This window comes from Atractosteus spatula, chromosome 19 (genome assembly GCF_055471065.1).
Source record: "Atractosteus spatula isolate fAtrSpa1 chromosome 19, fAtrSpa1.hap1, whole genome shotgun sequence".
Taxonomy (NCBI): Eukaryota; Metazoa; Chordata; class Actinopteri; order Semionotiformes; family Lepisosteidae; genus Atractosteus; species Atractosteus spatula.
This window is the reverse complement of record NC_142724.1, coordinates 3,974,334-4,000,924: the sequence shown is the minus strand read 5'-3', so window position 1 is coordinate 4,000,924 and position 26,591 is coordinate 3,974,334. Positions and strand designations below refer to the sequence as shown.

At 42.7% G+C, this 26,591-nt stretch overlaps 1 protein-coding gene across 4 annotated transcripts in view; it reads left to right on the top strand.

The window, feature by feature from the left end:
- Positions 1-25,106, top strand: part of nol4lb (nucleolar protein 4-like b) — a 112,674-nt gene extending 87,568 nt beyond the window's left edge. For 2 of the 4 annotated variants that reach the window (XM_088937475.1, XM_088937476.1), the window contains 6 exons: positions 12,690-12,997; positions 15,317-15,502; positions 16,031-16,219; positions 17,173-17,292; positions 17,625-17,829; positions 18,037-25,106. In XM_088937475.1, the coding sequence (XP_088793601.1) occupies positions 12,690-12,997; positions 15,317-15,502; positions 16,031-16,219; positions 17,173-17,292; positions 17,625-17,829; positions 18,037-18,236 (1,208 nt within the window). In that variant the 3' untranslated portion in view covers positions 18,237-25,106. The remainder of the gene's footprint in view (positions 1-12,689; positions 12,998-15,316; positions 15,503-16,030; positions 16,220-17,172; positions 17,293-17,624; positions 17,830-18,036) is intronic. The other 2 variants (XM_088937477.1, XM_088937474.1) reach the window with 2 other exon arrangements.
- Positions 25,107-26,591: the final 1,485 nt, after the last annotated feature.

Here is a 26,591-nt window from a genome sequence, read left to right as displayed (position 1 = left end):
TTTTTACAGTGCGAGTATTTTGCAAATCAGGAAGATGTGCTGGCTTAAAAGAACATTTTGTCTGTTTTAGCTTTTGCGGTTGGTACCCTTGTATTCACATAATTACAACCTTTCTGGAGAAAAAATTCTCACATGTCTTGAAGCGTCTCCGTTCGCATCATGTATTTTTCCAAGAAACAGTTAAGTGCTCTGTACATTGATAATATGGAGCGTTCAAGTTGGATTTGGACTTTGAATGAAAGGTGAAGTTCATCCCCTTGGCTGGGTGCTTCTCTCTTGGATGTGCAATTCCCCTGAGAGCTGTGAACGTCTTTGACAGCAGGAAGTCCAAAGGGCTAAAGAAGTGAAAGGGAGTGAGGGAGGAGGGGTGGAGAACTATGGAGGACAAATACACAGCTCCTCTCCACCAAACCAACAGTGAGGCAAGTCCTGAGCCCTGGCTGCTCACTGTCAGCCAGGGGCATCTGTCATTGGTCCACTTTACAGGGGGCTGGGATTGGCTGAGCAGTGGAGGAGGGGGGAAGAGGCGGCTTGTTGCTATGGGGATGCCAGGCCTAGTGCAAGCATGGGGAGCAGCTCGTGCCGATTCTTAGCAGGATAATCCATTGTAATCCCGCGGAGGGGAGTCAGCGCAGGAAAAAACAAGGCAGACCAGCTCTCCCCCCTAACCCACCCACCCACCTCAGGGGAGACTCTGGAAGTCGGAGTAAAGGAATTAGCATCTGTTCCTGCTATCGCGCAGGTCAGGCCCGGGGAAAATCACTTCAAGCTGTCAGCGTGCCTGAGCTACAGTGAAGAACGATGGAGCTGAAGAATTTCGCCACCACTCCACTTCTCATTGTGCGCTGTGAAAAGCAATTTGCACTTCCAGATGTAATAGGGATCCTAGAAAATATTATACTCACTTAATACCAGAGATTAGCTTCGAATTAGCATTTGTTGATTGATAATGTACATTTTGCTATTGATACACTGACCGTATATGAGTATTAAACTGCTTAATAAATCACTTATTGTATTCCAATTACCACCCTTTCAGTATTATAAATACAATGTAGAAAAATGTGATCTACTTTTATTATAGCAAAAATTATTAAAAGCGTGGGGCCAGTCTTTGAGAGAGAGGCTATTTGTGGGCAGAATTGGATTTTAGTAGTCATTCATTTTCTTTCTATTGTTCAGCATGACTGAAACAGAGGATCTCTTTCATCAGAAAGCTTCTCAAAAGTTTCCAGTGATATAGATCAAGAGACAAATTGAACATACTGCCTACTTTTGGAACACATCTGAATGTGATGTAGGTTGAAAAATGCAGAAAGCATGTGTTTTTATTTATCAAGAAAGAACGCTTTTTGCTCTTCATTCATAAACACTGGTTATGAACTGGTAATGTATAGGATATAGCCAACAGTTCACTTCCAGATAAAAGAAATATACAAGACATTATCTTAAGTAAAGTTATATTGAATAATTGCACAAGAGTATGGGGATTCCAGCTAAGAGGCTTCTACTAGTCTAAAAGAAGTATAGAATCTAGAGAGGTCCTGAAGTACTGAGGACTGAAGCTGATGGCTGTTTGTGAGAGCAGGCAGGACAAGCTGAAGCACCTTGCACAGCATGAGCACTGTGTGACCAGGGACTGTAGCGATATTAGACACTTATATTCCCTTATCTGTTTAGCGATGATGATTGTGCTCTTTCTGGTCTTCTAGCGCTACTGTAATTGAGGTTAGAAGGTCAGGAAGCCCTCGGTTTGGCCTGGCCATGCGAGTTCCAGCTGGGAGCACGACTGTGAGCCCCTAGGGATAGGCACAGATGCACCGCCATGCCACACCACTCTGGACACTTTGTTTCTGAACTGAATTAGATCGCTAATCAAATAATCTGGGGCCAGTAACTGAGCCCAGCCAGTGGAGGAGGCAGCACAGAGAGGGTTGGGTGGGATTTGGAGTGACCGCATCATTTTCAGCTGCTGGAGGCGCTAACAACCCATAACAGGTGTGGCAGAAACATGCCATCCCTCCAGGACTTACTGCAGGTAGGCTATTATTTATAGAGCCCCAATCCTTAAAGCCCACTATCAGTATTTCTGCTGTAGACCTGCTGTAATGAAAAGACGCATGTATAGTGATTCCCTGCAAGATCTTAATGCATAATTACGATAGAATCTGATAATTTGATCAAATCTGTAAGTACAATACTGGAGCTTCATTACTTGATTTTTTCTCATCAAATATAAAAGAGAATAAAGAATAATTGAAGGGATTTTTTATTTAATTACCAATCTGCTGAAATCGCTATATTTAAATGGTGTATGTCAGAGATGTCCATGACTGGGCTGACATACAATCAGCAAAGAAATATGTTGTCTTTTCAGTCTGCTTGATAACTACTGTAAAATGGAGAGAAATTACCACTGCAAATCATAGAAAATAAATGTATTGTTGTTTTAACAGTTGATTAAACAACATTGTATATAATCATCATTCTCCATATAAGCTTATATGCTAATATTTAATTGTGCAGAAAAAAACCTGGGGTTGAAAACTATCAGCAGTAAGTTTGTGTAGTCATGAAGCAGTGATAAGTGTGCACAATACATTGACATTTTTCAAGCTATTTTATTACAAGGAAAATAGTATTTAATTTATTGGCACATCTCCTTATTTTAATTAATGATAGAGCTTTAATTTTCACTATTCATTTTAATTAATGCTAGTCTGGTGACAGTTGAATAATTGATCCTACTCATCTCCTTATTTCTTTACAATGTAGTTTTTCTGTTATGGCTCAGTTAATATTGATTTAAAATGTTTTTTGGAGAACAAATAAAATAGCCTATTGAGTATGAGTATCCAGCAGGATTTTCAGTAAGTGAATATATCATCTGCCATTTTGAAATTGATTTAGCAAATTATATCAAATTCTTTATTTATGAATGCAGTGTTGACTATATTATGTTTGATTAGACCCAGTCAAATTATATTAAATTAACATAACTCAATTAAATTCACCTGCCTTGTTTTAATCAACTTAAATTAATGCACCTGTCCTGTTTTTTTAAAAAGTGATTGGGCCTTACGGAATCAAATGCTGTAAACAGTTCCTTTTCCTTATAACATCCACTGTGTAAGTGTGTTTGTTAAACATGTTTATAGCACGTTCTGTAGTGTAAAAAATTTGGATGGTAACACCTTTGTTTCAGTTCTATTGCAAAGCAGAAGTTACAAGAAATAACAATATTCTTCTGTGTCTAGGGATTTTTCACTGTATTCTCAAGGTCATCTAGAGAAATGTTAGGCAGCTACTTGCTTCTGTGAGCGGTTTCCTTGAGGTCACACATTATAACAGGTGGGCTGCTGGTACAGATTTTGTGTTTCATACACACACGTATATGTTTGGGGATCGGTATGTACAGTATACATACGTGTTTGTCTGTTTGTACCTGCAAATTTGCATGTCTGTCTGTACATGCAAAAAGAGGATTTTTTCAAAAACTGAATTTTTTGAGACCGGGGAAGCAGAGTGAACGATCTTGGTAAATATTTTCTTTCAACTGATTCTTTTGCCCAATGCCCTAGCCTCTGATCCGTGTTAAAGAGCACTAAATACTGAGAGGTGTTGTTAGTCCGTGTCAGCAGGGTCAACAAATAGGGATGAACTGCACAGCAGTTTCCGAGAAATATCCTCCTCCGCCTCTTTAATGCTATCGTTGAGATCCCAGAAGAAAGCTGGGTAAAATATTGATTTACTGGATCATCCCCTGGCTGGGTCCCATGAGCCTCTGCTCTCTGCTCGGGTGGTGGCGTGTGGTATTAGGCGTTTTTAGGATGTGACAGATTGTCTCTTTCAGTCCTGCTGCTTCGCTGCTGTGATTTGCAGTGAGGAAGTGAACCCAGCCCCTGCTTCACTTGAATGCAGACAAGTCCTTTCTTAGACGCTCCCAGCCTGCTAAATACTCTCATACATCAAAGTGACATTTAAATTCCAGCGGAGCCCAGCTCGCACTGTCAGCTCTGGGGTTCGGGGAGGGAGGAGGGTGGGTCTGGCGATGGGGAGGAAGACCTGACAATTCTTTTTTTAGGGAAGGAGGCGGCTGCAGGAAAGGGAGCAGAAATGGAAGAGGAATGCAGAGCCAACAGCAGCTGCTGCTGCAAATGAGTGAGAAAATCAGCCGTTCCCCGATGGGGGAGCTGGTTAATTTGAGGTCACTGTCATGAATTAAAAATCAGCCAATTATGCATCTCTCCGTAGGAAATTTGGTCATTGCAATAAACAGCAGCTCTCCTAATGGTGATGGTGTGTTAACAGGGCCTCTCTCAGGAGAGCAGTGAAACCCTTGAGTGCTGCTGGGAGTGACTGAGCGACAAGGGCAGACAGACCAGGTGGTGAAGACCAGGCTGCAGTGCCCCTGCACGTGCACAACAAAAGAAACATGCCACTTGTGCGTCCTCTCGCAGCAGCCTTGTAGTGCCTGCCAGCCATGACACACACACGCAGAACTGCTGCTACGTGCTCTTACACTGACAAAGACATATTTGCCCGACGCACGATCATATAGAAGGACCAGAAACCTAGGTCAGGAAATTAAGCGTACACAAATATATATCGAGTGTTTCTGTCTGCCTGTAGTGTACATCATTATGGAATGTACTATTTTACCTTTCTTTTCTGGTATGGTAAAATCCACCTCCGCTTTAAAAATACCACCTCGTTCATCCCATTTGCAGCTCCCTTTTCTGCTGCCTTGTCTTTCTGTGCTCAGCACTCCTTCTGAGTGCAACAACAGGGGTGGGAGATTCAAAATTGCAGTGGAAATAAAATGAACATTTATTACAACAGAGCGCAGCCACCGTATACAAATTACTCCAGTGCCGCTCTCCTTGGCACTGCTCAAGACTGTTGGAAATATCAACTACCATATAAAAGGATAATTCATTACCTCCCCAGGGCAAATTGAAAATTACATAAATTGTGAAACCTACATAAATTATTAAAAAGTATTGTAAAAGCTTTTTGCAAAATATAATGTGACATCCAAGATTACAGCAACAGGACAATTACACACATTACTTGCTGCACGATGTGCTGGTTTACCTGTACCACAGTCAAATAAATCCCCATGCTGAGAGCTGCTGACTTTGTTTTGATTTACTTTAAAAACACTTATACTGTATGTCTGGAAAACTCAGTTGAGAGGTGCCGGTAGTTCTTGTATTCACCAACTGGATTGCCAACTAAAAATATTTTTTAATGAATTCTGATTAATGTAACCATCGTATAGTACGTCTCTCTAGAAGGAGCGAATATCTTCAAATTATAGTAGATTTTAAAAGAAATCTAAGTGGTTGAGCCTGTTTTGACAGACGACCCCTGCTCTGTAAGAAAGCCTTTTAGATTGTGGGCTTTTGAAGAAAGTTCTTTTGTCCTGTCTGAGCTCACAAATAAACGTACCTCGACCCACCTCAGCTCAGCCACAACTGGAGAAGCGGCAGTTAAGGGAATCCAAGGTTTAATGGTTGGAGGTGGCTTTAATCTTTTCGAATTAGGAGGTTTAGTGTAGTTTATCCAGGAACATGACACATTTGGCCCTTGACCCAAACTTTCAAGGAAATGTAATCATTGTTTATTTTTACACAGAAGTGGTGCTTTAACCTTGGTACTGAAGGGCCTGTTGTTTATGCTGGTGTCCAATGGCTGGACAGATCTGAGGATACTATCTCCTTTGTTCCCTCTGCCCAGATACAGCCGGTGCCAATCCCTCTGCTCCACTTGTGTTTATTTCCCTGGGTTTCTAGGCAATTTCAAGGGCACTGCTGTGTGAAAGCGATACACACCGAGGGCCTAGCACCCGCATGGATCCAGCGCGGTTTGTTTTTACTTGGTGCTCACGAACTGTGAGAAACGATAACAACGACTGCAGCCAAACACGCTCCCATCAAAAGCCTGCTCTGTCGCACCAACACTGACCCAGGGGCAGGCAGTGGAGTTTGTCTTTCAGGAACACTATAGAACTGGGCGTATGATACTTTGCTCAGCTGAATAGGAAATAGCTGCTAAAAACGAAGGAAAAAAATGTTTTTAAAGCAGCTGGGCATGGATCCGTTCAAGTTAAGGCATTTGTCCACTGCTTGCCAATGTGTGTGTATGTGCATTTGTTTCTGAAGAGCATGAGAGGTACTGTATTTGGTATTTGATACATGTATATAGTTATATATTGTCTTTAATAATGATATTTTAGCCAGTATTAATAAATTATATTGAAGTTTAGAAAAGGTACCTTAGGAGTCTGATATCCTCAGTTAGTATTGTGGGTAAAATTCCCCATTAGAAATGTACCAATACTGCTGTTTATTGAAACACTTTTCACTAATTGCTGGCATTGCCGGAAGGTTTCGGGGGTGTTTAACCTGCAAAGGGTCAGTGTCCTGCCCAGGGCTTTCTTTTTTTCCCATAAAGTTCAAAGTGAATTACTGATGTGCAAAGTCTTACCCAGTCAAGTCTGTGATATACAGTAGCTCTCCCTCACTGTAGTCTAGGGATGTGAACTGTCTCACCGAAGACTCCCTTGGTATGTCATTGTTGCCCTCACAGAGGTTTGGAGTCTCCCAACAGCCAAAAGAAGGAATGACCAGAGACTGAGCTCAGCCTTCCTGTGTAGTATTTAATTGTTTATTTCTATGTGGCCCCATAGAAATGGAAGTCATTTTGAAACTATTAGATGTGCTAGAGGAGGAGCTGCTCTCCCTGTGGGGTTTAAAATGCTGATACAGTATTGGAACCTGTGTTTTTATAGGGCACGTCAGGAATGCTACAAGCCACTGGATGTATTTTATAGTGAAGTGACATAACTCTATTGCAACGACACTGTCCCCACAGGGCTGGCAACAGTCCCTTGCCTTTGTCACCATCAATGTAGTTGTATGTAGGTGATTTAAATGTGCAGTATTTACGCAATGCAGCAAACACGTGACAATAGAGAATCTCAATGTTTATTACTCGAGTAATCCGTTCTAAAATATGTGGGCTAATTCATATATAGAAGACACTTAAAGGAGCACTGTTGTAGGCTGAGAAACTCGATGTGATCTTTTATAATTATCTTATTAAAACAGACTACTCTTGCAAGTGGAAGAGACACTGGTCTTCTGTAAAAGAGGTGTTTATTTTCCTGGATGCGCTTATTGGATTTAGACCTGGAGAAAGCAACCCTACAAATGGTTCATCTCCTACTGAAACTCTGCTGTATCTGTGGTGGAAAACAAGAGGAGTGACCCACAGAAAAGAAGCGCCACAATTGTGAATGACTTGAAAGTATCTTTCGATAACATTTTGATTCAATTTACTTTGCGTGTTAATGCATTTTATGAAAAGAAAAAAATGTGTTGCTAAGATACAGTTGAACTATATTCTCACTGAATTGCTAGTTAAGAATTTATATAGAGGATGTTACACCCTATATGACTGGAGATCAAACCAGTTAATCTCCAGGTCTTTGGATCCTAGTGCTGATCCTTGTCTTCCAACGTCTGGCATTATTTTTTTTAGAAGGTTGATGCTGTTAAGAGCGCTGGTAATGTGGTGTGTTCCACAGGGGCTACTGATCATGTGAGAAAAACTGGGTGCTGCACCTTTAAGGAATTCTGCTGGGGTTAGCCGCTGATCCCCTGTAGACCAGTGTGGGCTTCCTGAGGGGGATTAGTGTAGAAGCTGGCAGGAATTAGGCTGGCTTTACTGTGTGCGCATGAATACTTTTTATACTCTAATAAATACGCCGCTGCCCTCGGATGGGCGGCTGGCTCTGTGACCCAAGCTCTGCCTGGCTTCCTCATTGGCACGAAGACGAGCTTCCTTACCCTCCGCGCCAGTCCTGCTGCAGCAGTCCGGGCACGGGAGACGCAGCTGGATCCCTGGCAAACAGAGTGATCCTGCGTCCTGTATGCTGGTGCAGTCCCTGACTCTTTCCAGGACTGCCCCCACGGCCCTCATGTTTTCAAATCCCTCTAGATTAACCCTTTGACTATGCTATCCAACCCTGGCTGGCAGGATGTTTTTTTTTTTTCTGGAGATATTGTGTTTAAATGTTCATATGTTTGATACTAGATTACAAAATCCTATATTAAATATTTGTTTTTAAATATTACATTTTACACATTTACACAGAGAGGTACAATTTAGATAATATTTGTGTGTAAATTCATATTTATACAAAACGGATTCTGCGCTACAGCAATATGATAATGTCATCTGGTCTGGACAGGGTTTAAGTTGGTTCTGTCCACTGTGGATGTATTTTAATCGAGTGTTGTGCTGGTCCTGTGATTTTAAGAGTAATCTTTAAAAACACATCAACAGCTGCACGTATAATAAACCAATTACAAAGGAAAGATTGAACAGTCCCTGAATTCACCAGCTCTTTCGCACATTGCATTCCCAGTTCCTGAAACTCTTCTTTTCTGGTGCCAAAACTGTGACTGCCTTTCACAGGGGGAAATCGGATCAAAGATTTTTAGTGATCCGATTCCCCCCAGTTTGGCTCTGCTAAGGGCAAGAGAATAATTCTCTTAGTTCCTGTTTTAATCAGATAACTGGTAAAATGAAGCTACAGTACGTGAATGAGACCATGGTTTCAGAGAATGATAGAGTTGCTGGCTAAATGGGATTTGCCTAATCTAATCTAATGACCGTTTTAAGGCAATGCTTTGGCTGAGACCTGTTTTGCTCTATTAAAAATGCACGAGCTTCCGTTTGTAGTAGGTCTGATAGAAACCCAAAGTTTGATAGGAAAACGTCAGTGGGCTTGTTTTACTTGCTTGTATGCTGAAAAACTGAATAGCAGCTGTATTAAAATTTTTAGAGGGCTGCATGTCGAGTAGAAAATATGTCAATGGACAAGCCAAACGTCACTAGCAGAGAGCATAAAGAAATACAGAACCTCACATCATGTGTGTGGAGAGACAGCAGATGAAAGAGAGCAATTGCAAACTTCCAGAAAGATCAGTAACAGTTTTTTTTTATTTCAACTTGCAATCCCCTTCATGATTATTGTGTTCAGAACAAACAGCTTTAGACTTTAATTTAAATATTACAGCTGTACTGTATGTTCAGTAAACAGAATTATAGCAATAAAGTAGGGCTTAATTACAGTTTTTGGCATCAAATACTTGTTGCTGTGTGTTTCTGTGCACTTTATTTGCTGTGGTAATTATTTTTTTGTGTTAACTTCACTGTGCTTTAGTAGAATGTCTAATTAAGTAGGAATGTTGTTAACTCCACCTAGGTGTCTCAATTAAGTTGCTTTTTTGTATTTTCTTCAAGAACTGTGGCAGCTTTTGTGGATACATTTTTTACAGAGGAACCTGCAATTAATTTGAAAGTAAGCAGAAGGAAAAGAAAATATTAAATCATCGCATTTTTGCTCCTAATAAGACATCTTTAGTCAGAACAGACTGGAACCAGCAAGACAAAATGGCTTGAAAACACAGAGTTGTGCCTTTAATATTATGTACTAATACACTGCATATGCCTAAAGACCACATGCAAGAGTGAGATTGGATATTGTGGTCTTAAAGTCCCTATTGTCTTCATATTTCAGGAATTCTCTTATTGTTATGAAGCCAGGAAAAGGATGTAAGTGTGCACAGTTGGCACTTACCCTTATAAATAAAATCAGTGATTCTGTCGTCCGGTTACAGCCCATGTACAGTATGAAGAAAGCAAGATAATTGAAAACGTGTTTTCGTAGCTCTCTACCAAGTGACAAGCAGCCACTGTACTGAAAGTACAACATACACATTGAGTTCTGTTCACTATTCACTGGTCCATGTGTGGTGAGGGGGGAGCTGGGGGGGAGACAGACCAAGAAAGAAGAACACTATCATCCATCAACAGCTGTATACAGCAAAGCAATGGAGTAAGTGATCACTTATTTAGTAGCTGCCTCTCTTTAAGTTGAGGTACGCGCCACATATTGATGGATGGTGAAGAGAGCAGATCCATTAGTCTCTAGGTGAGATCGAGGGAGGAGTGGTGGTGAAAATTTGCCTAGCTGGCTTTTCTCTGAGCTCAGCTTTGTCAAGGCTACTCTGAAAAAGCTTGAGCTCCTCGATAAGAAAACGTAATGCATGGAGGCGAATGTGTGAGCCTGCAAGCTCCACGGTGAAGGATGATTCATTCTCAGGAGCACCGGCATTTCCTAGACCCTGCAGGGCCACCATCAGTGTTTTTATAAAACTCTCCAGTGTAGCACTGGACCCCAATCCTGGCTCTGGTGGTTTTCATTCTGAATGACCTCTGGATCACCAGTGTTACCTTACAGTATGTCGTTAATTCATCCGCTTGCTTTGGCTTGTAGTTTATTTGTACTTTCATTCAAGCCCAAGTTTAAAAAATACCCATCTTCAAGTGTATTGTTTGCAACAAATTCAGCATGCGAAACTTTAAGCAACCTCTCCATATCGTACTTACCCATATCTCTAACTAAACAATTATTCATAGGTGATCATGTTCTGATGAACTTACCCTTGGGAAAGACCGTCTATCAGTCACTCCCATCAAGTCTTTGAAATGTGTTCAGAAATCCATTTGATTCTATTTAAGGTAAAACTCTGAATGAGGGGAGTTTGAAACTCAGGAACCTGGTATAGAATTGATAGCAATTACAAATCCCATTCAGTGATTTAAGAGCTTTAAGTCACTGAGATTTTAATTTATGATTTAAATTGACTAATCTGCCCCAAATAGAAAATTAAAACCAATTAGCCTGTGATTAAGAACCTGACTGGAAGAAAAACTAGAAGGGACACTGGTCTCTCAGGGCCAGTCCTTACAAAATGGTATTTAAGCATTGTGAAATCCAAAGATTTTAAAACAGCTCCTTAAAATATGTGACTAAGTAATACTTTGCATCTTTTAGATAAGATCTAGACAATTATAAGTGTTATGTAATTTCTAATCCTTGACAGGTTGAACACTTATTTCTCTTTTGTTTTACTTTTGTCAAGGCTTATTTCGTGAAGCTGTGTACGATTGAGAGCAGGTATTCACCTGGTCTCTCACTTGGATACAGTAATCAGTACAGCAGGCACTGCATCCCATTACTGACAGCTGGATTTCCTCCAAAATGTATCCACTTAATAAACTAATGCAGAGCAACAGCTCCTGCAGAAGGCCAGCTCTCACAGCGTAAATCTTTTAACAGTTCAGTGAACTCTTTGAAGTAGTTTAGCTTTTGCTGTCTGATGATTGGAGTCTCATTTTTGTCATCTTTTTCCCCATTGTACAGATTTATTTACTCTGAAAGTAAAACATACAGCACCCTGAGGCACAGCAGGAAAGCAAGAACGATATTGAAATATTTTAAAACCGTTTTCATAAGCATCTCAAAACAAATGTTATTTTATTTCCACACGTAAGTCCATCTGCTAAACCAGCATGCTTTCTTGCAAACATTTTCTTTTTTTTAACGTTTTTTCTTGCCTCTGAAACAAGCTTTTTTTATGGCTATGGAGGCTAGCTGCATCCATAACTGATTTATAGATGTATACGTGAAGGTTTTTACACCCCTGCCTGAGTACAAAGCGTTGCATATCAGCAATAGGGAACTAGCTACTGGGAACACTGTGGTGACGGACCACTCAGGAGCTCTTGATTCTGCACTATTGTTTCAATCTAATCTGCCTGTCTAAGGTTGATACCCAGGTCTTTTGTCAGGTGCAAGAAAGCACAGATTTTCTTTGTTGCCATTCAGAATGTCTCTGGTTTGGCTCGTTTGGTCAGGTACAATGTTGTGCAAGCACGATGTCAGATTTTTGGATTTTTGACTGCACTTCTCACAGACATCCTGGCCTTTTGCTACATAATGGTGTAGCGTGTCTTCTCCCTCCCAGTCTGCCCATTGTATCAGGCATCTTATGTACTGTACTCATGCTCTTCTGCATGACTTTCTCTGTGAATCTCCCTCAGCCCAACAAGCTCTTCCTATGCCTTACTTTGTGCGCTGATTTGGTCTAAAAACAAAATCATATGATTTTTTTAAAAAGTATTCAGGCCTGGTATTATGGTATTCCATAAAGTATTACTTCTTTTTCCACAGCGTATGCCAATATAGAGAGGACTAAGGGGCAGGGGTTTTAGCGATCCCTTGTGGAAGGAAAACCTGGCTTCTTTTCCCTGCAGGCTCATAACTAATGCATCTCAGTCACCTTTCTGCTCCCACACAACAGAAGAAAACCAGGCTAACAAAAGAAGCACCTGCACTCCCACAGGCACGACTGAGCAAACTGTGCATGTTTGCAAGACGGAGGTGTCGGTGGGGGTGGGGGGGATGGAGGGCAGCGATTTTATAATCAGATTGAATGAAAGTGGAGGAGCCTTTGACATACATTGGGAATCCGTGAGTTCTGAGAGTGGCCTGCTCAGAAGTAGCCTCATGTCTTTTAAGCAACCCCCCCCCCCCCCCCCACACACACACACACACACACTCTTTATTGCAACACTGTGAGCCATCTGTTAAATGTCAGGCACGATTATTGTACGGTCTTGACCTTCTGTTACTGTATGCATGTTGCATATTGAAAAGTAGCAAGGGATCGGTTTTTATTTGTACTTTGCATCTTTTTTATGGTCATATTCCGGATGCCCGTCCTGTTCTGCGTGTCCCGTTGACCGTGGTGCCCGGTGTGTTTCAGACGACTCCTCCTCGGAGAGCGGTAGTGGGAACGGCCTACCGACCCTCAACCCGCCGGTCCCGGGCAGCGCCGCCGACAGCAGCTCTTACAACGAGGTGAACGGCAACGGCGCGGCAGCGCCCCTGGACTTCAGCACCACCTCCTCCTCCTCTTCCTCCGAGGACCAGCCCGTCAACCTGAGTGAGCGGCTCCCGCCGGGACCGCTCCTCTGTCCCTTCCAGCCGGACGCGCCCGACGGCTTGCGGGGCCGCAGCAAGTACGCCGGCAAAGCAGCGCCCGCAGAGCTCCGGCTGGACTACGGCAACAAGGTACACACAAACAGCCCCAACGCCGTGCGGTAGCCCTGCCTTTATGCCGGGGTTGACTTTTTCCTTGGTTGTGCGCCTTCAGTCGCAATGCGTTTGTCTGAACGGAGCACAGAAATTCTCCGTGAGGTCTTGCACAGCAGAGACAGCAGGTTGCTTGTTTTATTTTACTCATTTATGGTTTAACTCATTAGCATGGCTGCACAGGACCTTTTCTGAAGATAATTAGCACGGCTAATTAAGACACAGAGATCTCTTCCCCACCTTGCCAAACTAACAGCCTGCTGTCTTTATAGGATCTAACTGGGTCCTAGTGCTCCCCCTTCGCTAATCTCTATAGTACAAGAGGAAACTGCAACACACGCAGTACCTTTCAGTTGGTGATGCTCTTGGTAAAATCAGGATCGGACTCGCACAGCATTTGCTAACCAATCCGCATATCCAACAGCCATTTTGCAAAACAAAGCAAAATAATAGAACCTGATGATGTTACTTTGGATGTAAACCTGGATGTTCCTTGTGACAAACCTTTGCTGAAAGGCACACAGCCCCTGCTTGGTTTCCTCTCGCGCTTAAGTGGGAAATGTAAACATTTCCCAGGTCCAGGCCTGGAGCTGGGGTGTGGAAAACCCGCAACTCCGGGAAGTTAATGTTTGACTGCGAAGGTCACAGCAGTGCCAGCACGAGAGAGGCACAGCAGCCTGGAGACGGCCCCAGCTCTGGGAGTGCGCTCAGAGACCGCGATCACAAAGGTCAGGTCCTCCTTTTTAGTGTGGAAGGTACAGCATAATGTACGACCACATTATTGCTAATAATTCCTCCCGGTCTTAAATGTCATGATCAGGGATTTGCTGACAGGCCATCATGTAACCACTGAATTGTGAGAGAATGAAGAGGCCTGTGAGAAACACATAGTCAATCCACAGTCGTGCGGGATGGAGATGCAGCCTAATTCTTGCCCAGCATGTTTTTTTTTTTGCTTAAAACTTTACCCTGGCTCATCTCTTCTCCTCAGGTCTGTTTTTGGTGCTGCGAAAAATCTTTTAAATGAGGCACATTTAAAAGGGGTTTGAAACAAACGTTTTCTCCAGTATAATCTCCAGCAACAGTGAATTTCTCACGTGTCCATGGCACTATTGTGAAATGCCTAGCAAACAGAAAACAGCTGATTAAGTGAGAAGGAATGCATTTCACGCAACCTCGGTATTATCGGATGATGAAGAAAAAAAAGTGTTATTTTCTATTTAACAATGAAATATTATGGGTTTGACAGCTCATTCCCTTTTATATTTGTTCCCCCTTTGTCACCACAATATGTATCAAACTGACAAAAAGAAAACCCCCACAATGCACCAGGACATTGTGATGGAGCCTCTTGTGTTGGAGCACAGCTGGGAGGCATGTCTGTTCCTCTGCTTTTTTACAGTGGCGAGCCAGAGAGATCCACCTTCAGTAAACAAGGGCCTTTTTTAAATTGCTCACTGTACAAAATTTCAAGGAGAGCTGCTGCTGCCCACCCTGTCTCCCCCTGCTGATTTTCCAGGGTATAAACTGCTTCTGACAAAAAGTCATGCCTCTTTCACGTTATGGTACAAGGTGCTCCTACCTCTTTCAATAAAATACTGAAACAGATTTTCATTTAATTAACTGTGTGAAAGATTAAGACTTGTTTGGTTTAATAATATTTTTCTTTGCATTACCGGCCATCAGAATACTAAAGATATCTCTTGAATTGGTTACTCGAGGCATTTCTGCTAACTATATGTTGGTTAACATTATTCAACATTTTATTTTTAAATTTTCATCCAGAAATAGCAGACAAAAGTGTGTTTTTCTGGATTATTTTTATAGGAAACAAGTTGTCTAGACTTACGTGTTTCCACTAAATCCAATTACTGACTCTCGTGTCCATGCAGAAAACCATGAAAAAAAAATATCTGAGGGGTTTCAAAAGATGAAAGATCTGTCACTCTTGATTTACACTGAAACAAAAAGGAGATGGCTTTCAAAAGAATATTCTGTCCTTGTGGCTGAGCTGCTCCCCGTATTTCATGATGGATTGGAAATGTTATAGCTCTATACGAGTTTTTAAAAGGAAGGTAAGAATGGTAAGAGCATTTTGATACAAAAAAGTCGCCTTTCAATTTGTGGATATTGAACAAGCCACCGACAATAAGTCATGTCCTTGGAAATCTCTTGCCTCCTCTACAGCCTGTCAGGGGCTCCATGGAAACCTGGCTGTACAATTTAAATGACTTTTTTTGCCGTTGTTGTGGAGAAAAGCAGAAAGCTGTCTCTCACTGTCTCGCTCCCTGTGGGCAGTCTCCTCAGTACAGCTCAGGGAGTTACGACTCGGGGAAGACGGAGGTGAGCGTGTGTCCGGAGGACCTGTCGATGAGCCGAGCGCACACCGCGGACGACGACGACGATGACCATGACGACCACGAGGACAGCGACAAGATCAACGACTCGGAGGGAATGGACCCTGAGCGGCTAAAGGCGTTCAATGTAAGACCCCTCGCGGCCTCTTCCCCCACAGGCTGCACTCGGCATTGCTTTGGAAGTCGGGCACAGGCCATCGGAATACCATGAGGATCAAGCAGGCTCCTATTGCGAATTGTTTTGGTTTAAGGAGCTAACCTTGTGTGCGCTGGAGTGGGGCAGTTTCATATTTTCTCCTGTTCTGAGTCTGCTCCCCAAAAGCTGGCTTTAAGAGGTGTGTGTTGACAGCACTTTCCCTTTGCTACTGCCCTTGCTTTGTCTTTAACAGGCATAAGATGTAATCGTCTTTTAACATTAGACCTTGCACTTGACATAGTTTAATAGCTGCGGTACATCACTCCATTACTGTGGAAATAAAGTCCCATGCATACATCATTAGCTCAGCCCAAGCCTGTCTCTACAACGCTGTTAAGATGTCTGCTCATTGTGCCCCCCTGTGGCGGCACGTGACCTGCGTCTCTGTCCACAGCCTGCCTCTCTCTGCTGCTGGGCGCTCACTCAGTAACGGCAGCTCTGCTTGTCCCATGCTCTCAGATGTTTGTGCGTCTCTTTGTGGATGAAAACCTGGATCGGATGGTGCCCATCTCGAAGCAGCCGAAAGAGAAGATCCAGGCCATCATCGAGTCCTGCAGCCGGCAGTTCCCCGAATTCCAGGAGCGCGCCCGCAAACGCATCCGCACATACCTCAAGTCCTGCCGGAGGATGAAGAAGAATGGCATGGAGGTAAGGCGTGACGGTCTCTTCCTCTTACAGCAGCCCTGGAGCACAGTGCCCCGAGGACACCCTGAAAATGTGAAAAAGATGGGTCTCTATAAAAAAAGTTTCAGCTGCAGTGTTCCTGGCTGTTATCTTATTTATCTGTTCAATTAAAGCAAAATGTCATGAGCATTAGCTCCTAAAATGAGGAAATTTTATAAAGAATTAGTTCTAAATATGCTAACGGCTCTATAATAACATTTTTAATTGATAAAATAATTCCTCACATTTATAAAGCACTTTTCATCCGTGCCTAAATAAAAATGTAATTTTCGGAACTAATTGTGGATAATTGTTACTATGTTAAACCTGCATCGTTTTGCGCTCTAATTTAACATTTAATCATTTAAAGTTATAACATTTCTTGTGGGGTGTAGCTGGATCGTGGTAAATTTCATTTTAAGGAGCAGGCCTCAATAATAGCCCTTTTGACAAAGGGGGTGAGCTGGTGACTCGTTTTTCCCCCTCCTGGAACAGATGGGAGACTGAAGTGGAATGTGGAAATGAAGCCAGAGGACAGATTATTGTGTAATTCCTATACGGCGGTATCTTTACCACCACATGTTTTTACTTTAAAGGTGCATTTTACCTTTTCAGTTTCCGTTTATATAGCAGGTACTGCCAGTACCATTAAACTTAAAGAGCCTTGAAGATGTAAAACCAGCATGTCAGATCTGTTCATTTGTAATTTGTCTCTCTCTGGGCCTTCAGGGTGAAAAAGAAGTCTAGATGCCCGTAACTCATTTCTCACTCAATTTCTCTGAGCCGTTAAATAAAAGTTGGAGAGGAAAAGTGATCTTACCGGGCTCAGAGACAGTGCGCCGGGGGCCCGCGTGGTTGAGCTCCCCTGGCAGAGAGAGAGGAGCCGGACGGCCCGCATGTGAAAACTAGCTAACCACAGATCTTCGGTCCCATTCCAGACGCGGCCCACCCCCCCGCACCTGACCTCAGCGATGGCCGAGAACATCCTGGCTGCGGCCTGCGAGAGCGAGACCCGCAAGGCTGCCAAGAGGATGCGGCTGGATGTGTACCAGGCACGTGTGAGTGCGGATACACGGGCGGGTAACGAGGCGCTCTTGAAACCCACGAGGCCTTTCTTCTCCTTGTCAAACAGTGTCATTTCGACGTGCAGGCTCCTGTTCCTTTTATCGGTGCGGTGTTGGTGCTCCGCTTCATTGAACGTGCGTGCGCGCGTGTACCTTCTAGGACAGGTGCTCTAGGCTAGGGCCACTTGAAGGCCCCTGCCATGTAAATGTAACATCTGAAGAGACGTGTTCCCCCTGAAATGTGGAGCTATGTGCTGTGAAGACAGTTAGCTGTCTGGGCTGCCGGGGGGGTGGGCGCTTGATGGTAACCCTGTCCCTCTCTGCAGGATGAACAGATTGCACTAGAAAAGCAGAGCGCCCGGGAGCCCGCCACTCTTGCGCCCTCCGCCTACTCGCTGGCTGCCTCAGCCTACTCGCAGGACCAGATCTACATCAACGGCGGCCTCAACTACAGTTACCGTGGTTACGGGGGTCTGGGAGCCAGCCTGCAACACCCAGTCTCCCTAACAACGGGCACTCCTCAGAGCAACGGTAAGGGCCCCTACCTTATTTTAATCTTGATCAGATACCACTTACACAGTTTTCACCCAGCTTCTGCCAGGCTAGCCTCTTGTCTATCTACTTTACAGAACTGGAAATAACTGCCCCCCCGTCCTGTTGTCTGCAGAAGTTGCATTCTTCCACTGGGCTCCCCGTTACAGTGTCCTGACGGGGTGTTTTTTTTCCCCCATTGTCTAGGTCCCACTGACCTCAGCATGAAGTCCTTGGCTTCAAACTCATCCTCGTCCAGCACAAACAGTCGGGGCGTCCCCTCGGCCCAGCTCAGCCCCACGGAGATCAACGCAGTGCGGCAGCTGATCGCGGGGTACCGGGAGTCCGCCGCCTTCCTGCTGCGCTCCGCCGACGAACTGGAAAACCTCATTTTACAGCAGAATTGAACCACTCCGGCCCCATCTCTCCCTGAGGGAAAGGCCCAGGATTGAGTTTATACTGGACCTAACCCCCCCCCCACACACACACACAAACACACAGCTCTCCCAGAGCCCCCATCCCAGACCCCCCCAAAACTCCTCTGGTCGATGTGCCTCCTCTTTCTTTCTGTGGCCCAACTGTGGGACCAGGGAGGCTCCAGCGGAGAGAGAAAGAGAGCGCCATGGCTCAGATCACCTCCACGGCCACTCGCAGCCCTCTGAAAGAGGACGTTGCCCTGTCTACGAGAGGATGGATCCTTCCTTCCCATTTCTCTCCCACGAGCTGAGATATATCTACCTATGGAGCATTTCTAAACACAAGCTCTCTGAGGGACAGTAGCTGTGCTTGCTGACTGGTTCACTTTCATTTGTAACAGATGCTGGTATTTTTTGGCTGATGGCTCATTATTTACCAGAAGGGGCGCTGTCTCATTGACCACAGCAGTCGTTAGCTCCTTTTTGGTGTCTTTGGGGGTCTTTTGGTGCTACAGCGACCGCAGTGTGTTACCCCACTGGAAGCGAGATTGAATAAACCCTTTTGAAGTTTAACCAAATACCCCAAAGACAGACCTTTCTAACATCAACTTAACTTTATTTCAAGAAAAAAAAACATTTTCAATGCCAGTTTAGCAGTTTTTCCCTAAGCTACGAAAGGTGTGACCTATCTTAAAGATAGCACTAAACGTTGAAGAAACTTTGGATAGAGGCAAAAAGAAAGGACAAAGAGAGAAAAAAAACTTGCAACAAGCTGTAAATATGCGCTCTGTGTATTTTTAAGCACTTTCCCCTTATTCAGACCTCACATTCCCCACCAAGTAATAAAGACTTCATTTAAGGAGTAACAAAACTTATGCATATGGAACACCATTTTATCACATGGAAATACCTCAGATATATTCGCTCATATACCAGTTTTCTGTTGACTGAGAACAGAAAAACAAAAGAATAAACAGCCCACCTTCTTAAGGGTTCCAGTAACATGAAACTGTTTGATTTGATAATCAGTACAATAGATCTTAAAAATTTAGATTTTACCAAAGCAGTTTTACATATCGTCACTGTGTATGTATTCACTGCTTTCTGCAAATTTGAGAAAAAAAAGGAAATTTCTTTTGTACATGTATTCTCTGCAATTACACATCCTTTAATTTCCATTAAGATTAAACAAAAGGACTGGATGGAACAGGTTCTTAAACAAAACATTATGATTTAGGAATTGATCTAAAACTATGTACCTGCTCAGGATGGAAGTTTCAGCAGGTGACCGAGGTATATTTGTGGTATCTCCTGACTGACAGCTTGGTTTCCCATTTCAGACCAGTCTGACTGGTACAGCTGAACCCTGGTCTTCTAAACTCTGTGCAAAGGGTGATGTCACCCCTGAGTGGCTCACGACTCGCACTGCCACCTGTAGAGTGTTTGGAAGACAATATAGACACACAGACACACAAACACACATGTGCAACTTCGAGGGGCTGCAGTTTCATCCCGAACGCCCATCTTGTTGTTGCACAAGATGGGTTATATTCTGGACATTTGGGGAAGAATTTCTTGTCTTGTTCTAAGATGGCCATTAATCCATTTTGCTGCTATGGACCTGATGTTTGCCACAGACCTGTAACCTCAACCCAAGACTACAGCCTCCTGCACAACGAGAGGACCTCAGCAACAATGCTCTTCTGTCTTCGCAAAAACAAAATCCCTCCTGACATCTTTCACTGCTCTGCACTGTGGTTATCGCTCCTTTTATTTGTTTGTTTGTTTGTTTGTTTTTGAGATTCGTGATTCTTTGGGGGAATTTGCAGCCGAATGTCAAGCATCTGAATGCACAGGGACCAAGAGCCTAGAGACTCTCAGCGACAGAGTGCCGACGGGCATCCGGGGATTCAGGGCTGCTCTTGGGACTCCTTTAACAGCTGCAACACCCACACCGTTTGCCATTGTTAAACACCTTCGATCCGTTCACTTTGTGTAGGTGCAATACTGGACCGTGCCATACTGGGTTACGGGCTGCTCTCTGCTCACTGCCCCGCGCCGGCTCGTGTTGTTTACCCCGACACGGCTCATGCGTGTGTCGACTACAGTCTCCGGCTGCTTCCCCTCCCGGCGCAGTACAGCTCCCCCTGTGTGAAACCGGACCTCGGCAAGCATCAGTGGGTGTAAACTAGTACCACTGAAGACAAAAAAACAAAAACTAAGGGTCACAAGAAAAGGCAACACATCTGTGCTCTTTTATGTCACTGTATTATATTCCCTTTTGCACATTTGACAAAGCAAGCCTGTGCTGTTGTTGAAGATATTATGTATAAAACCTGTTCTCAGTACCAGAGCCTGCTTCAAGGCTGATTTTTGCACTGGTGAAAGTTATTGTATTGAGATAATGCAGATGATAATCAAACTATATCCGATTGCTTACAGAATGGGAGACTGTAGTGTTAAATAGCGTGAGGCTGCCTATAAATATCGCAGAAGCTTTCGTGGGGGAAAAGTCTTTGAATCAAAAGCCATTTTTGGAATTTGCTGTCGAAGAAGGAAAGATGCTCAGTACTAGAGCTTAGCTCAGGAGAGAGGAGCAGGTGTTTAAGTTGATTTTAACTGTCATGCTAGGGAAGCGGCCAGGCTCAATCACAGCCAGAAAAAAAGATTTCTGTGTAGGAATTGCAATGCTGTGTGAGTCTCTGTATTTTACTGGATCAAATGACTTGGAAATGGGCGTGGTTGCTTTATTGGCAATGCAGGTGTACTTGCTACAGCAAGAGAAAAACTGATTCATTGTGCAAAGGTAATGGTTAGACATGTACCCCCACAGTAGAAAAATCATCCCTCACGTATTTGCCTCATTTTAAAGAATATTTTCAGTTTCTCAATCTTTGCCATATTTTCTAGTTTAATGTGAAAAACAAAATAAGAATGGGCCCTTCAAGAAAATAACAGTATGTCTAGTTCAGTGCTGGGTGAGGAGAAAGTGTTGTTCTTGGACAAGCCCAGGGATTTCCTGTATTTATTAGGCTTGTGAGGGTTCCTGGAAGGATGTTTGTAAAAGACCTGCTTTCAAGCCAAAACTGAAAGGTGATGAGACAATAGGGGCATCATGAGTGGTCATTACTGATTTTGACTTCACTTAATCTGTTTTGCATTTGACAAGACTCATATTTACTAAAGCTATCCTTGATATGGGAAAGGAGTTGTCTCCTGGGCAGAAGCAACAGCTAGCTAAGCTCTTTGCCACAACCCACAGACACACAGCCGAAAGAGAGGACTGCATGTCTGGCATGTTCAAACTGGCCCTGACAAAACTAAACTCATTTAAAATCCTCTTAAGTGACCAGTCCAAGAAAATCCCATATGAAATTAAGTTTTCATCAACTTGTGTACTACGTACTATTAACCTCCTGATCCAAGCAATAATTTATTTTGCATTTAATGCCTTTCCACCTGATGTATTCAAACAGCATGAGACAGTCAATGCAATGCAAACAAAATGGATATAGGTTTCATATTCTGTATGAATTATGTAGATTATCAGTCCATGTGCTAATAGTACAAACCAGTGAGTACTGTCACCATCTGAACAACAAGCAAGCAAAATTAATTTCACATTTGCAGTATAGCACAGGGCAGTACTAATGGGGGTATCATTATCCATATCGTACTAAACTGACTATTAAAGTTCAAACCTTTATCTAGTCAGCCTGATCTGTCTAGAGCACTTTCATGTCAGAATCGCCTGTGCCATTAGGACCACTTACATTTCCCGTCTGCACATCACCTTCTGAACTGGCTTGTGCCTTTCCCTTGCGACTCGTTGGTCAGATGTAGCGTAAGAGCTCATCCGACAAAGCAGCAATCTGAAATGAATTGAGATCGGCCTTTCCTTTCTGGAAAACCATAGGATGGTAGGATGAAAACGTACACATGCCATCTCATAACAGCCACATGCCAACAACTGGCTCGTCTTCTTTCTGTTAGCTCAGTCTCAAGCCACGTGCCAAAACAGGTTCTACAAGGGTCCAAAAAAAAATCAAGAGAGCAACCAGCCTGCCTCTCAGTGTCCTGCTGCACCAGCTTGTCTCCATGTGGAAAACGCTGCATCTTTCAGTTGGAAATTCTTTAATGAGCGCTGCTGAATTTTAACCTCAATCCTGAATCCATGTCACCTCCCGGGGAGAAAGAAAACATGTCCTCTCTGGCAAAATGACTTGCTTTTTTTAATATGTAGGCTAGATAGAGATATGCATATGTAATATAGACCATCAGGTTTCTGTGGAAGGACTATGAAGATTATATGGTGTACAGGCTGTTGCAAAATAACTCCCCCTAGTGTTTGCTTCTTATGTTTCCCTTAATAGCAATTTTAAAAGAAACTTAAAAAAGAAAAAAATTAGGCAAAAGACAATCTTATCCCCTTCTTTGGAAAGGTGTTTCTTCTTCATTGTCTGATTTCCATTCCTTTTTTTTTGTGTGCAGCTATTGTATACAGTGAGTCTTGGAGACCACAAAAGTATTTTAGCCATAACTGAAGCATTCTTGAACAGGCAGTGAAACACAGCTAGCTTGCTGTTGATGGGCTTTTCTTTTTTTGGTGCAAGTGGTCTTTTTAAAGTTTCTACAATGATGAAAAGTCACAAAAGACATTTTTCTGAGAGTGTAAACATTCCAAACAAGACAGAACAATTAGCAATCAACCTTACCAGCATCAATAACTGCACAACCTAATTAACGCCTTAAATTCATTTTCTTTTAATACTAATGCACTGACAAGAACTGAGTATTGCAGTTGTCAGTTTTGAGGCTTAATGGTTTATTTTTTAATGCTTGTTCATAGTAAATTGAAATTTCAGTGAATACTCTCTGATGTCAGTTGCTGACAGTGGGAGATTCTAAAAGTGCTACTTTTAAAGCCTCATGCATGTGAAATGCTACAAACTTTGTCTCCAAAGTGGCATGCTTGAGCAGTCGTCTAGAGCAGGAGTTCCCAGTCCTGGTCACTTGCTGGTTTCTGTTCTGGCTGAGTCTCGCTTACACACTTGAACCCTTAATTAATAATAATAGTAGGATCAATTCTGAACTTTTTGTTTTCAGCTCTTTTGGCTTATATAGAACGTTGCCTTTTGACTATTTTGTTCCCCAAGTAAAATTGCAAACTTTTGAGTAGAAACAAAATGGCAAATATTCCCATTAAGCAACTTATTAGTTTAAGTAAGGCTTCAATTAGGTAATTAAGATCAGCTGGAATAAAAGCCCGCTAGTGTGTGAGGCTTGATTGGGACAGATTGGGGACCCTAATCTATCTCCATGGGTTCCTAATCCTGGACACACACACACACACACATGCAGGGTTTTCGTTCCAGCTGAGCACTGAGCTCAACTGAATCCACAAGTGAACAAACATGTTCCTTTCGAGTTCTGCATTTTTTTTCCCCAACTGAAAAAGTTTAAAAGGTTTCAAATTGATTTAATTCAGAGGATAGGCAGAATGAAAATCAGTAAGGTATGGGCAACCCCAGGACTGGGGACTGTAAGCTGGATCTGTAGAGCCAGGTGAATTACAGCAACTGAATTTGTAAATTCCAAGTATTTAATACTTACAAACATTAATATAATTAACACTGTTGTCTGAACAGCCATATGGAGACTCCATATGGGTTTTGCTTGTAAGGTTTTTTGCTAACTTATACATTGCATCTGGTTTGGTCAGATGTATATTTCAGAATGACAAAATATTACCTCTGTTTTTTATTTTTCTAAAGGGGTAGTGTACAGCTACAGTCTAATCAATATGGTTCTGACCATAGTCTTTTTTATAATTTGGTGGTGCTTTAGATTTATTTTTTAGTTTTTCCTTGTTTGTTCTCATGTCCTGGGAGCTGATGGGCTCAGTTCCTTTTCTATTTGTACCTAATACCAATGTGAAACTTTGTATTTTTCCTCCTAATTTTGGACTCAGTGAAAGTGTGATGTTTACATGTACAGATTTTGCGATTTCTCCCCCCTTCCCCATGTTTTAATTTTCTCCAGTATCCCTGTACTTGGAGGGAAAACTCGACCATAACGCAAAGTTTAAAAAAAATATTTAAGTGGGAATTTTTTTCCTGGGCGTTTCCACTCCTCAGCTGTTACCTGGGGAGACATATCCCTTGGGATTTACATGAAGGCTCAAGCAACACTTACAGTTTATTTTGTACTTACTATACTCTGCTCTTTGTACTGAGCAAACTCTTGTTACTCTGATATCGACAATATTTTGTTGCAGTTTGTGTTAAGAAAGTTGAGTCTTAATGTAACACCCCAGGTAAACCTATGTACAGATGTAATTATTAATTATAAGCCATTGCAATCCCAATATAAAACTGGGATTCACTAGCAGGATAGTTCTAACACTGTAAAAAAATCCTCAGGAAGAAGAGGGACCCATGAGTCCTTTTGAAAAACGTCTTATTTAAAATGGTCGATTTCCCTCTTTGCTACTATATAAAGTTATATCAAATTCTGTTTTTTATATTTATTGTGTTATATAACAGTGGATATTTTTTTTCCAGTACATGTGGCTAAATATTTTAATTCTTTAGAAAGTGTTGATAAATATATATGTGAAGCAACTAAAAGATAAAATCTATTTCTGTTTGTTCAATGCAAAATAGCATGGGCAGTTCTCCTTTACCTTACATATCACTTTTGTTAATGAAATACCAATGAGTTTAAATTAAGCTTTTCCTCAGCGTGATGTTACCACTAGGTACACACTGGTTTCTGAACACAACATTGTGGAACTATTTCTCCTGAGCTGTATATCACAATGCTGATTATACTAATAAAAACAGTATGCTATATCTCAAACAGAATGACATGAAATGAGCTGTCATTTGTCACAGCGGAACAGCAGATCTCGGCCATGCTATATATTTTGTGAGATATATCCGTCCATCCAGTTTCTAAAGGCTTTATCTAATTCAGGATCACAGGGGAGCTGGAGCCTATCCAGGCAAGCGACAGGCACAAGGCAGGGTACGCCCTGGACAGGACGCGCATCGCAGGGCGGACAGACACAAACACAAACTCAAGCGCGCGCGCGCGCGCACACACACACACCAGAGTCAGTTTTTCCAAAAGTCACCTAACCTACCAGCATGTCTTTGGAGAGAAACTGGAGCACTCGATGAAAACCGCAGGAAGAGTGTACCACATCCAGGGGAACCCCAGTCCGGGCTGGCTTGAGATGACCCAGGCTCAAACTAGCAACTTCTGGATCATAGTGATGAAGTGGTGCTCGAGGCAGCAACCTGGCTGAGCTACACGGGAGTCAAAATTCGATCATTTTGAATGCATAACTTCTTAAGTGTATATATGGCCTGTGCACTAGAAAGCATTGAAAGCGCATTCAAATGGGACAGTGATAAAAGCATTGCCATTCAAAATGCCAGTAGCCACCAGAGGGCGCTCCATTGCCTCATGTAACCATGATAGTAAGCATGGCCTGTCATGCACAGCTTAACGAATGTTCAGTGTCCTCTTTCAAGTTCAATAATCGCATTTGCATACATACTAAGCTCCTTTCCAGTATAGTAAGAGTTAAAATTGCATTAGATATCTCTTCGGAAAACTGGACTTCCCAGGGAACCCATGTCATACTACTTGTTTCCCTCACGGAATACTATTCCATGGGCTCAACCTAAGAAATGCAGGTCACATTTAACTTAGGCAGGGAGCTTCTTTGTAGTGCAGCTCATACTGGTATCTGTCACGTGTCAAGAGCCATATGCAACAGACCTTATAAACTGTTCCACAAGCCTGAGGTTCTGCTTCCAGGTTCCCACCTTCAGATGCAGAGACAGTTGGCAATTTCAGTGCTGCTGCCTTTAATGGAAGTATCTTCTGACTCTGGTCTTTCATCTGAAGTAAATGGCAGAAGGGCATCTTTTGTCCACTTGGTTAATAAGCCTTAAGATCCGGGCCCTGCTTCATGCTGAAGTTGTGATATTGGAGGATTAAGACTTCCAGTCATTCCATGAAAAGAAAATGAGCATCAGCTGGTATTGAGTTCTGTGCCTTGCACACTAACTCAGAAAAGTCAGGAGACAACGCCTGTCCTGTATCCATTACACAGGTACCCACAGTGCTTCTTACAGATCAGCTGCTGTTGGCCTTCTGAAACTCACACACCAGGCTGCACCAACTGGGTGAACAAACCTTCTTGGGTGCACCATCATATACGGAGAGCTCAGTGCTCAAGCCCTCACGTTCATAACTTACTAACGAAGATCACATGAATACCTTTTTGCACATTTTCTTGAAATTGATCTTCTGTACTTTTTATTTTTGATC